Source organism: Grammomys surdaster, unplaced genomic scaffold, assembly GCF_004785775.1.
Source record: "Grammomys surdaster isolate TR1022 unplaced genomic scaffold, NIH_TR_1.0 129, whole genome shotgun sequence".
In the NCBI taxonomy this organism is placed as follows: Eukaryota; Metazoa; Chordata; class Mammalia; order Rodentia; family Muridae; genus Grammomys; species Grammomys surdaster.
The window spans coordinates 2,739,223-2,752,275 of NW_021604587.1; the positions used below are offsets into that span (position 1 = coordinate 2,739,223).

Genomic DNA, 13,053 nt, shown 5'->3' on the forward strand with positions numbered 1-13,053 from the left:
GCTAGCCATGCCCAAAGTACAGTAGCTGGTCCTAGGGCTACAGATGAAGATATACTCTGTGTTCTGCCATGGTGTTAAGTTCTGTCTGCCCAGTGTGGCTCCTGCCTCAGTGAATGTTTTCCACACGTTCTGTCTTGGATAGCATCAGTTCCTTTAATATTAAATGACAGCCGTTTTGCTGCTTTGAAACACCAAGGATCTCTGTAGTATTAGAATTCCCCCAGATTTCCAGCTGGGGTTCCACAGCTTCAGTGTTACTGTCTTGCTCTGATAAGTCTGTGGTGCATTTTGGTTTCGGGTACAAATCAGCAGCTCTGTTTATCAGTCAAGTGTTAGGGCACCCCTGCACACTGCCAGTGCACTAACCACGGAGTCATCTCTCCAGCCTCCACCTTAATTTATCTTTAAGTGTATAGAAGGAAGGAAAAAAATTTACAGCTCAGAGTTTGTAAACATCATTAAAAAAGCAGCCATTTCCTTAAAGTTGCTTTCAGAAATGAAGTCAAGAAAGTCAGTGGAGAGCTTAGGATCATGATCATGATTTCTGTCGAGTCTGAGGGCCATTCATAGGCAGCAGCTCAAATTCACGCTACAGCCCAGGCTGGCCTTGAACTTTCATCTTCCTGCCTCAGCCTCCTGTGTGCATCAGACAAGTGCCACTCCACCTAGTGTTCATTTTATTCTTAGAATCAACCTATATATAAACTAATTTGTAGACTAAATGGAAAGGGCTTTTAGTTTTCAATATCAGAGTACTTGTCCAATAATTAGTAAATAATTTAGTTCAATTGCATTGTAGTAGATAAATACTTAGGGTGTATTTTAATAATTTTTCACTTAGCAGGCTGATGGTAGAGCTAAAAGTTCATGTGTATTCCTATTTAATCATCTCCTCTTTTAGGCTTTGCCATAAACTAGACTCAAGGCATTTTCAGATGCCATGCATTTCTAATTGTCTTCCACTTAGTCAACACTTCATGAATATGAATGTCAACAGAAGAGTCCCCGTGGTCACTGCTGTGATTGCAGTGTAAAATACCTGTTTAGCTTCTACCATAGATCTTTGGGATGAGTGAAACCTATGAAAGAGAAACCATCCAAAAGACACTGCCTCCTCCCTCCCAGAAATCAAGCCATTGGCGGGAACACCCAGAACTCTCAGACATCAATTGTTCCAACTGATCCCTTATTTCTCCAGTGGGTTTCATCAGCCAAATAGCCTGTTGAGTCATTTCCCACCCAATTTGACAGCACTTTCTCAAGAACTGAAATTTGCAGAATGACTAATTTTCTTGTCAGTTACAGTTTTACTTTCATGAGACTTTGATTGATGGATCATGGGCATTTTCTCACGTGTTGGTGGTAAGTTGCTCCAGGAGGACTGGAGAAGACAGAAATGGAAAAGGCAGTGATTAAAGGTGTGCTCCTCACCCACCGGTCCCCAGGGAAGAACAGAGCTGACTACTTCTTAGGGATCAAATCCGTGGCATCCTTGTAGTACCTCAGATCCTAAGAGGAAGCCTTCGATCCCTTTGCTGATGGCCTGGGGATGTGAGAGCAGACCTCCTCCAAAAGTCTAACTTAATAGCCCAGGAAAAGCTGATTCCCCCATTTCCATTTGTTCTTATCATTTCCTCAGAATTACTCTGAAACTTAGTTATATGGGTGTTTTCTTCTTTTTGAGCAGTCATGGACTCCCCCCTCCAGGAGTGTCTCATTAGGGCTGGAGACCTAATCTAATAGCTCATACCTCCATGTGTTTCATTTCCTCTCCCAGAGCATCCACTTCATGCAATTGCATTATTCAGTCAAGTCTCCTCTTCATGTCACCAGGCTGTGACATTTACATTGAATGATTCATGTGTTTGCAATCTTAAATAGTTCTAACATTGAAATTTGCATTCTACTGAAAGACAAACAGACTCTCCGTGGAAAGGATGTATGGCTCTGGAATATGATTGCATCTGCTCCCTCGATGGTCATTTTGGAATTTCACCCGTTTATTTAAAGTGAGGCATGGCTATCTGAACCCTCCTGTGGTGTGTCTTGTGTGGTGGCAGGTACCTACAAGTGTCAAGGATCAGAAGTGCATCAGATCAGGGCCTCTGGTTCTAACTGTGACCCTCTATCGGGCTGTTCTGTCCCCAACATCTCTCATTTTTTTTTCCTTTCACCTCTCCTCAAATGTATGTATGCCACATGCCCCCAAAATGTATCACCTACTTCCTCAGGTGTGCAAAGAACAAATAAATTTTTGAACCTTTTATACAAGCCCAATAAACATTGTGTAGAAGACTTAGAAGCAGCAACTGTGATATAGGGATGAATGCAGTCGTATCAGAATCTCTAGAACCTATGAGCAAGTTAAGATCTTGAGATAAGGAGTTCTCCTGGGTTCTCCAGGTGGTCTCTAAATCCAGTGACAAATATCCTGCTGATAGACACACAAAGAAGAGGAAGTCATGTGCTCATACAAGCAAGAGTGCAAATGTCCTCCTGGCATCTAAAGAAAGGAGAACAGAATTCCCCAGAGCTCCTGAGGGGAAGGAAGTACAGCTCTGTTGTTTGGGAATCCAGAACTAGTAAGAGAGAAAATTTGTAAGCCTTTGACTTTGTGGTCCTTTTCAGCAGCACCAGACAGCTAACTAACTCAAGAGCTGGCTCTGTGATGGGATGGTGATGACCCTTGATAGACTAAGGGGACCAAACAGTGTCAGCACTGGAACAGGTTCCAGAATTCTTCAGGGAGCATGTGACACCTCTGACAGTTCTGAATCATGACTTCCTCTCCTTTGCAGATGGCTGCTAGAGAGTCAGAAGGCCAGTAGCCAGGGTGACAGCTAGCTTTGGGTTTGTTTATGTCACTAATAAGTTCCTGCAAATGTTACGGAACTTCTGGATAGGGACATGAACTGACTGATATGGCACTCACCCCAATATCAGGAGGCAGCCTTCCCCTCAGGCCAGTGCGAATATCATGTCCAAACTTGGAGAATGTAGAGAAGGGCTGAGGAACATAGGTTCCAAATGTTTAAAAAAATGCAGCCTGCAAAGGACAGATGATCAAAATGCTGAACCATTCCAGAACCTGAGGTAGGAGAGAAGAGGCAGAAGGAAATGGGAGAGGGAAGAGGGAGATTAAAATGGAGGGATTGTGTTTTCTGTATTTCATGCAGTCAGCCTGTTCTCTGTGTACCCAGGTTTATGTTGCAGGTTGTTTTTTGTACCTGTATATATTTAAGTTGGGTGGTTTGTCCTCACTGGGAGTTTAGCTCCCAACTCTGCATAAGATCCTGAACTTAACCCATGTATTCTGGAATCCGTGATCTTCACAGAGAGCAGTGAAAGTTAGAAAATCTAGATTCTCATCCCAGTTCTAGTGTAGGGGTAACTGTGATACCAGAAAGCACTTGATGGTTTTGAGCTAACATTTTTCAATCAGTAATGTAGTTTGGTGGCTACAGAGCCTAACCAGAGCCTCTCCCAGCTCACCCATTGCAATGTTCCTTGAACAGAACCTATGAGCCCACACTAGGATGGCTAGAGCAGGCCATCGATACTTACATGCCTCTTTTACATAGAATCCTGGGCAGAGGGCTCCATTAATCTACCCATTTTACCTCTATGACAACTGAAGCTGCAAGTTGGAGCAGCTTATCTCGTCACTCATCTTGTGAGGAAAAGGACACAAACTGAAACCTAGGCCTTTCACCAGAAGCAAGCGCCTTCCTTATTATCTGTCATGTTGTTGCTCTTATAAAGTATCAAATAATAATCATTCTACAGTTGGAAGTCTGGGGTTAGATTCCCACCCGAGTCTGCAAAGTGTCTGTTGATTATAACCACTGGAGACCTCCCAGTTGAATATTAATAACTTCTGCGATTTGTATGTAAGAATGTAGGAGTAGGTTGCTTAAGGAAGCTCAAATACAGCCAGGCACTGCAGCTCTTATCTGTAGTCCCAAGCAGTTGTCAAGTACAGGCAGGATGATGGTATATTCCAGGCCAAGCTGGGCTACACAGTAAGACCCCACTGAGAGGGTAAGGAATGACAGATACAAGATGAGTTTCTGCTCAGTAATTTGAAAGTCCTCTGAGTCGAGAGATCAAGGAACAAACTGCTTCTTTGAAAGTATTTGTATCACATTAGTGAGGTAGTCATTCAGAATAGAAATAAAAGTTTTGTGTTTATTAGGGTACTTTCAGGAGAGGAGAGAGCAGTATTTAGTATTAAAATGGGTTAACACCCATAAATCTAATGATTTATGGCTTAGTGCCTCGTCAGCCTCCTACAAATGCCTGAGGAGTGTCTTACAGTCATTTTGATATATACTGATATATCTTTTTTTTTCCTTTTCTTGAAGCTCTGTGGATAATAAGTGTCAGACAGTATTGCTCCAATTCACCTTTGCTCATAGTTTCAGTACATTTAGTTAAGACCCTTGGGGTAAAATATTTATTGTGCAAACATGAAGACCTCAGTTCAGATCCCCAGTGCCCACCTAAAAGCTGGGCTCAGGAGCAGGAGTTTGTAATCCCATTGTATTATGGGAGCATAGAGACTAGCAGACCTGAGGGCTCACTGACTGGCCAGTCTAGCCAAAGCAGCAAGTTTTAGGTCTCAAAACTTAAACCAGGGCTATATATTTTGTTAAGATTGCTAAACAAATGATTTGGGGCATTCGTGTGTTCTTGTCTGCTCAAAGCACTATTCAAGCTAAGATGATACTTGCTTTCTCTTTGTTGTGGTATTTAACATGCACTGGCTTGGACCCAAGTGAGTGGCATTTGATGTTTCTTAGTCTTGCCCAACCCACCATGGATATTTGTCTCAATGACAACATAAGTTTAATGCTCGTTAATACTGCTGAGAGACCAGTGGAGAATGGGTGTGACTTGTAACAGTCTAGGGCTTGAATGGCAATCCTTCTGTAAAGGATCATTTTGTGTCCAATTCTGGAAGCAGTTTTGGTTCTCTCTGTTGTCTATAGATACAAGACTCAGACCATAAATATTCACAGAGTGAGAAAATCCCAAAACTTGATACATGCTTCCTGTGATTGCAGCACTGGACTTCCGCCTAAGAGTCCAGACCTCTCAGTCATGACAGGGACCAGCCCCTTGACAGTTGGATGGTGTCTTTAGGATGAAGGTGATGGACAGCCACCTGGGATTTATGTGCACCATTCCTTCTGTAGGTTTGATTGTGAGTTTGATTAAGAAGGCTACTTTCCAGTGAAGCCTTCCATGGAGAATCTAGCAGAGGGCACACACATTTCTGTATTGGTCACCATTGTCCCCAGCTCTGTATGGGGATGTGTTAGCTGCAATGGGACCTTTCAGGAAACAGCAGGACAATAGTAGGCAGAGTGTGACAAGTCTTTAGAGGGACATGCTTGCTCTAACCGAGGCCCATAAGCAGACTGTACTGAAAGGGGGGAGCCATGAATTGAGCGTTGACAGTGGGCCACAGCAGTCTGAAGGCTCAGGTGGTTGTCAACCATAAGTTTAGCTCAGCTCTTTGAGTAATTTGTCACGCCTGGCTCAGCCCCTGCTGGGCCAGCACGTGCCAGCTTAGTGTCAGAGGGCCTGTTCGCCAGACGGCCACTCAGGCCTAACATCCTGCTGTTCCCCGGACCAGCGGCTTGCTGGGGCCATACACGGAGGGCCGCTCTGTGGTGACAGCCAAGTGCTGTACAGAATGAGCATGCTCATAATGAGACGTGAATGGCATTAGTGGGTCCCTCTAGAATTGGGCCTGAGCAGGCGCCTCTCGCTGAGGAAGTTTGGCAGCCTGTTCATTAAGGCAAGTCACCAGGAGTTCAGCCTGCAGCCCAGGAGCCAGCTCTAGATCACGCTGCCCAGGCCTGGGGCTGTTGTGACCATCCATAGAAAAAAATCATATATCTTCAGAGGGGCCACTTTTGAAAGCTTCCAGTGCATATTCTCCATTTTTCTAAGAGTTTCTAAGAGAAATTCTAGCATGAAGCAGATCCCAATCTTACTGTCTACGTTGGTGTCTGCACCAGATCCTGTATCTGCAGTTTGGCTTGGTAACTACTGAACGTTGAAATATACAGATCAGGGCAGAGAAGCATAGCTATTCCTTTTGCACCTCAGTTAATGAACATTTAAATCGTGATGGTCACACATGGCTCCCAGGTGAGTCAGCATTGCTCCAGAGTGCCTCAGGTCCCTTTGTAGTGTGACTCCATCCCTGAAGATATAAAAGAGCAGGGAGAGAAAATCTGTATCCCAAAATCAGTGTCAAGACTTTGCCAAAAGAAAATAGAGAAGTGTCTCCAGTTTTAAAACAAGCTCTAGAGAAACTACTTGGAAGGGCACAATCATTCCCAACTTATCTTGAAAGGATTGTTTTAAGACACATAGAATGTTAGTTTCTTCTTTGCAGCCCAAGATAAAAAAATCCAAGGGGAATCTACGTTCCCTGGGTTTTGTGTTCATGAAGAAATTGCACAGTTTCAAAATAATCAAAACACATCCTTTAACTTTTGCATCAATAATGAGGAAAGGAAAATGAGATGTCATGCTGGCTTTCCCCCAGTGCTAATTCCTAAAGTTATATGTGCAGCGCCTCCGCTCATTGTCAGATCATTCTGACGGTTCCTGTTATTGGAAGTGCATGATTCACCTTCAGAGGAAACAGAAGCCTCACACAAAGGGGAAGATTTGCTTTCTGCCCTGTGAAAGGCAGCCACACGCAGGGGTCCTATTAAGACAGCTGGAAAGTTGCTTCAGCGTGTTACGCTTGTAAGTTTTATTGGTGACTGGTTTTTGATTACACATTTGAATGTTGTGTGTTCCAGGCTGCAGCTTTAATTAGGAGGCAATGGTTTCTTTCTTTCTTTTTATTTTTTTGCAGTTGCACTGTACACCATTTGCTACATCCTCCCTCCATCTCCATCTTTATTTTCTAATGCTCGTCACTTACCCTGCTCAGAGGCTCTGCTGCCCCTGCAGAATATAATTCCTGGCCTCCTCCTCCCAATTAGTTATGTTTTCTTACCTTTGTTGAAAGTGCTCGCCATCATATCACCAGCTCTTACTTGAAGTATCAGTTCCTTGTGTCCTTAGACCGAGATGAAAATTCTTGTTACCTAAACCCAGAGTGAAGAGGAAGGCTGTGACACCATACCTTTGCAGTGTTGTTATACCCAACCACCTCTCTTCTGGTTTAAGTCAGCCTTCGAGATGTTATAAAAATCAGCGCTTTGCTATAATCCTGTAACTTCAATATATGTACATATATATGATATATATTTAATATAATATATATATTATATGTATGATATATATTATATTATACATATTATATATATTTATAAATTTTATATATATATATATAAAAATGATGTTACTGTTGTATATAAATGAAGCCTGAAAGAAATCTAGGTCTCAAAACTAGCAACTCACTATTATGTGTGTCAAATATTTAACTTTCTGGCAAAATACTAAAGAGTTTCCAAGATGGTTTTCACACAGAATGGGAAAACTAGTAACTGCACTTCAAACAAGTCACCCACTGCTCTGCACCCCATTTTGCACGTGGTGTGTTTGTCTCCTTAACTAATTACTGCAGCTACGAAGAGCGAGCTCTGTATCTGGAAGCAATAATTCAAAACCACCGGGAAGTCATGACATTTGAGGATTTCGCTGCTCAAGTCTTTTCTCCCTCTCCCAGCTACTCTCTCAGTGGAACGGGTGAGTGTCTACATTATTCTCCTCCCTCCAGCTTAAGACGTATTTGAGTAGCAGATGTACACCTGTTTTTCACAGATAAATGCTCGCAAATTTAAGAAGAATGTTCTCCCTCTGAATCAACTAATGAATTTCAAAAGGAATGATGACATTCATTTTAATTTGTTTTGTATCCGAGCTTTTCGCTGTGTTCCTTTCTTCTGCTATCCTGTTAACCCTGGAATCTAGCAAGGTTAATGAACTTTTTCTCAATAATGTGCTCTGATTCATTCAGGACTTGTGAGTTTCTTGCTGAGCTGGGAATATGTTGTTTAAAAGCGATGCCCAAATCACTGCATACTTATCAGAAAAGAGTTCCTCACAGTTGAAGCCGTTGCTCCTAATGCTAAATGGGGATTATGCCGCTGAGATACTAGGGTCAGGGATTAATGCTGGAGACAGGGAAGGACAGTGTCCCCAGGCCCATCATTACAGAGGGCCACATGCATGCTGCTCTCTGGAGTAGTTGGTGTCATGTGGACAAGCCACTGACCAGAGCAGCACTTGGTATGGAGCCTTTAGAAAGTAGATTATAATGGCATTCATTTAGTAGGTCTGTGGAGTTACAGAATGTTCCATGGATTTCCTTATTTTTAGATACATACTATTTCTATATAATACTATCAGTTTGAAAAAAATATGTCCGCCACTTAAATTGTTGATATGATTATTATGGGTTTTTATTTCAAAGAATAAAATTATTACTAGTAAATTTCCACATGCTGTTACAGGCTAATTGCCTGCAAGAGAGTAAGTGGAATATTTAGTTTACAGCATGATGAAATTCTCAATGAGGGGCTTCCTTCACCTTCCCTAGTTTCAGCATAGCTATAAGGATGCTTAATAGATTTCTAGCCCGTGTTAATTGCTTCTGAACACAGGCTTGCTTCTCCTGTGCCGACTTGTTAACAAATATCTTACACACAAAGTGAAAAAAATTAAATTCAGTGAAATAAATCACTTACAAATAAAATCAGCCATGCGTCATTGTTTAACATGGCTGGCTGCAGTCCGTGCCTCTTGGAGCTTTGTTGAGAGATAAGAGAGAGAGGCCAGCACTTGCATGGGAAGCCAGGAGCAGCAGGCAGAAGGCTTGGGAGATAAGCGAGCTGGCAGAGGTGCGGAGCTCCATTTACATAATCACGCCTCTGCTTCCTGGTGAGGCGAGAGAAACACAGGGATGGCCTCTATTGATCTTTGTTGAACTGGGATACTGAGCAACATGAGAAAAGCTTATAACTTAAAGCTTTGATTAATGTTTCTTACATTAAAAAAGTAGAACAGCTGTGAATTGAATTCTTTTATATGCTCTGCCAGCATTCTATCTAAGACAAGAAAAAGAAAAATCTGTTTCAAGGGAAATGAAGATTTCATACCCAGTCTGGCTAGAGGTTTAAAATTGTGTCTAATTTTTCAGTGAGAGAACAGGAGGACTCCACAGCAAGCTAATGCTCTAGAGCTCCCTTCAGCCTCTCTCATCCTTTGGAGACACTGGGACTTGGGTTTCTCAGTGGAGGCTATGGTTTTGGTTTTGGGTTGGTTTTTTGTTTTTTGTTTTTTTTTTTTTAACTGCAAAGAAAACATTTCATTTCTTAAAAATAAAACAAAAAATGGAATACTAATTAAATGTTTATATTTCTTGACTTTTTATTTTTAAGGTTGATGATGAGCATTATTATTGAAATGATCATGGTGCTATTTTCTATGTATATTTTAGCCTCTGTATAAATAAAGTTCATAATTATTCTACCAATTCGGATTCAGGTCCTAGGACTGGAGAAGCATTTTGATTTGTGTGACCACTTTGAAGAAGGGTAGTTAATACTTTTTTGGGGGAATGTTCTTTTTTTGTTTTGTTTTGTTTTGTTTTTTATTCTTTTGAGTTATTTAATAAAAATTCTGATAGCTTGTCTGGGCAGACATTAGAACTTTTATATAGGGGGCAAGAATCCAAATATAGAACACCAAAGTGAATGCTCTTTGTCCTTCAGATCAACATCAGCATCGCATCCCGTCAGGTTCACAGCTTCTACGTGCCCTTCACAGTGATAAGGAAAGAGATAGAAATAAGAGGTATTGACGTTCGGTGTCAGACAGAGCAGTGAGGATAGGCCCCTCTCAGAGCTGTGTTCTCCATGGCATATGGGCAGACTTCACCTCTACTTTCACAGAGGAAAAACACTTTTCACTTATTCACAGTGACTTTTTTTTTTCCCCTTGGGACAAGCACATTAAAACCAGATGAGCCTAGCCCAGCTAACTTACACTCAGAGATTGAGGTGAAGTCTGCTCTTCCACGTAACAGACCAACTGGAAAAATGGACCCTGGACTGCCTACGCTCCCACAGTGCACACAGGGTCTAGTCACACTCTCTGTGGCCATTTATAGCATGGGCTCCCAGGCTCCTTACATACATGTGCACAGACTTCCCTAGCATACAGTCTTTAAGGAAGATACCTGCATTGTATAGTATAGCACAGCCAGAAAGTAGCACACAGTCCCACTGTAGAGAGGAGATGTGCAGGTGAGCTTGACCAGAGACTCTATTGATGGGAAATGCCTGTGACTCCCACACCCCCTAACCACAGTGCCCTAGGGGCCAGAGCACCCAAATGAGTGCACTTCTGTCCCTGAGCTCCCAATTGGGACATGGGACTTAAATATAAGAGTTCATCTTCTGACAATGGCTTTAGAAAGAGGATTCATCCCCCAAGCAGAAACACTATTTTAAAGCAACCCTTTATATCTGTTTCATCCACTGTTTGAATTAATAATACTCTGTATGAAAGGTATTTGGATAGTTTTTTTTGCCTAGCCCTGACTGCAGTTTGCCATTTGATCCCTTTCCTTATTGGCAAACGATAAATAATCTGAAAGGTAGTCAATATTAGCATCTATCTGGTTTATGCTTGCATATTTGTATGTGCTTAACCCACACAGCTATGGGAGTGGAGGACTAAGTTTGTGTTTTCATGTTATCAAGGAAGGGAGTAGCAGAGAGCCTGCTTGTAAAGGGTTAACTGGAATGGGCACCCTCGAGTGCTAGGGAGGGACTGATGTAATCACTGCAGCTCACAGCCAAGTGCATCTGTTCACCATGAGGTCATTCTTCTGCATGCTAATGACCTGGAGAATCCAGTCTGATGTTTGACATTATCCAAAGGGATATAGTGTAAAGCTTTACCTTTGGGAGCTACTCTTACTGCACAAAAAGGGGCAGAGAAACTTGTTTGCACTTACATGGGGGTTTCCTTGTTGCTGGGGTTTTTGATGGTTTGGGTTTGGTTTGGTTTGGTTTGGTTTGGTTTTGTTTTGTTTTGTTTTGTTTTGTTTTGTTTTGTTTTGTTTTGTTTTGTTTTGTTTTGTTTTGTTTCACCCCTGAAGCTGCTCTAAAGATTGTGTCTGGACCTTAAAATCTTAGAGGAATCCACTTGTATCTGTTGATAAGTGAATCTCAAAATAATTGTTATGGTCACAGCTAGCAATTTGGCAGTTGAGAACAGTAGGTATATCTCATGTAATATCTAATGTTCAGCATTTAAAATTACCTTGGTCAGAAGTTGGTGAGAGTGTTTTTATTTGTATAAAACCAAGTTCAAGGAAATTTGTTCTCGGTGACCCTGGATTGGCTGGTGTTTGCTTGAGATGCCAACACTGGTTATGGCTCCTGCCCACTTCAATATTGCTGTGGAGGGCCAGCAGAGGGAGCACAGGTCTTTGTTTATTTATTAGCCTCAAAAACATAGCCCTTGATTTCTCCAAGACAGGGTCAGCAGTACTTTTTCCTTCATGACAGACGAGGTTGCAAAAGCTCCAGGATAATAGAACAAGTGGGAGAAAATGTGTCACCCCGACTTTGTTCCGCTATCTGCTGCTTGAATGTAGGTCATATTTGGGGCTTAAACCAGATTAGTCTGGGTCAGTCTTAAGATGCTGGCACTGCCCAAAGCTGCAAACTTTCCTCATTCTCAGATATGTCCCTGGATGTCCTCTTGTTAAGGAATATTGTGTTTATCTGTCCTTAGAATAGACTTTGGTCATTCTTTTCTGCTTTTCACTACAACAGCTTTTGACATTGTCCCAGAAACTCTAACCTGGTCCACTTGGTGGGAGCCAATAATATAAATTCACAAAGGCACAGACAACTGCTACATCTTGGTCCCAAAGGAAATCTGGGATGTAGATGCTACCCTAGTCCTGTAGTTCACTGGCATTTTTCCCAAAGGGTGAAGTTCCACCATCTTCCCCTTGTTGAAGCCACCATACATGGGTGCTCACTATACCACCGTCTTATAGGCTTATGATTCTGTATATAGATCCTGGAAGAAATATTTTACTGAGTAATTAATAATCAAGTTAGCCCCCAGAAGCAGACAGGTAAAGTCCAACCCTGATCCAAAAAGCTTTTCATACTGGTTGAAAAGATAATCCCCTGTATATCACTCAGGCAGTATCCATTCTTTCTCTCATTCTCCCTTCCTCCATCCCTGTTAAACTGGTCTTAGTAAAGCTCAGATTGATGGCACAGCTTATGCTTATACTTCTTATGTGTTTAGCTTTCTCATAGTTTAGGGAAAGAACATCAGAGAATGTGAAGATAGAAGGGACTTCAGAGAATATCAAGTCTAGCCTCTTCTTAGTAGTTTTGACTAAGTTGAAGCATAAACCAGGAATGAACAACCGAAGATTGCAGACAAGTTTGACAACATAGCCCTCACCTTCTATTCCACACATAGATACAGCAACCCCAGTGCCTACACTGTGACAATGGTCCTATAAATAAAGCAACAGTGGCTGGCTTGTTGTTGATATTAAAGCCCAGAATTAACTTTGAAAATTACATGTAGAGACCCCAGAAATTTTCTGTAAACGTAAGTTCTCTTATGTCACCATCTCCTCAAGAGCTCACAGCCAGCCCAACTTACACCCTTAGCACATTTGACTGTCCCTGGCCAAAATGTTGCCATGTGTTCTGTAGGTAGATAACTGTCTCCATCCCAACAATGCCATCAGGCCCCAGCCTAGATCCCTTCCACACAGCCAGCTCAATTCTGACCCTTTTTGCATTTGTTTTGTGACTTATACATGTATTCTTGAAAAGGTGAGAAGATATTGATAGAAAGATCTTAACCACTCTTAATCCCATCACCCAGACCCAGCTTGCTTCCTCTGTGAAACACTGTATTTTAGAGTTGTCAACATACAATGGATTTGTGTGACTCTTACAAGTGCAGGAACATCTGCACTTCTCTCTCTCTCTCTCTCTCTCTCTCTCTCTCTCTCTCTCTCTCTCT

General features: G+C 42.0%; 1 protein-coding gene and 1 long non-coding RNA gene across 2 annotated transcripts in view; one reads left to right on the forward strand and one right to left on the reverse strand.

Moving 5' to 3' along the window:
• The window catches only part of Ralgapa2 (Ral GTPase activating protein catalytic alpha subunit 2), a 271,739-nt gene that overhangs the window by 243,815 nt on the left and 14,871 nt on the right, over positions 1 to 13,053 (forward strand). Inside the window, exon 39 of the mRNA XM_028754273.1 lies at positions 7,601 to 7,722. Coding sequence (XP_028610106.1) covers positions 7,601 to 7,722 — 122 coding nt within the window. The remainder of the gene's footprint in view (positions 1 to 7,600; positions 7,723 to 13,053) is intronic.
• LOC114609884 lies at positions 801 to 8,831 on the reverse strand. The gene is made up of 4 exons (XR_003709602.1): positions 8,724 to 8,831; positions 7,028 to 7,118; positions 2,933 to 3,088; positions 801 to 1,381 (listed from the first exon to the last, which is right to left on the reverse strand). It is a non-coding gene; the product is annotated as an uncharacterized LOC114609884 (long non-coding RNA).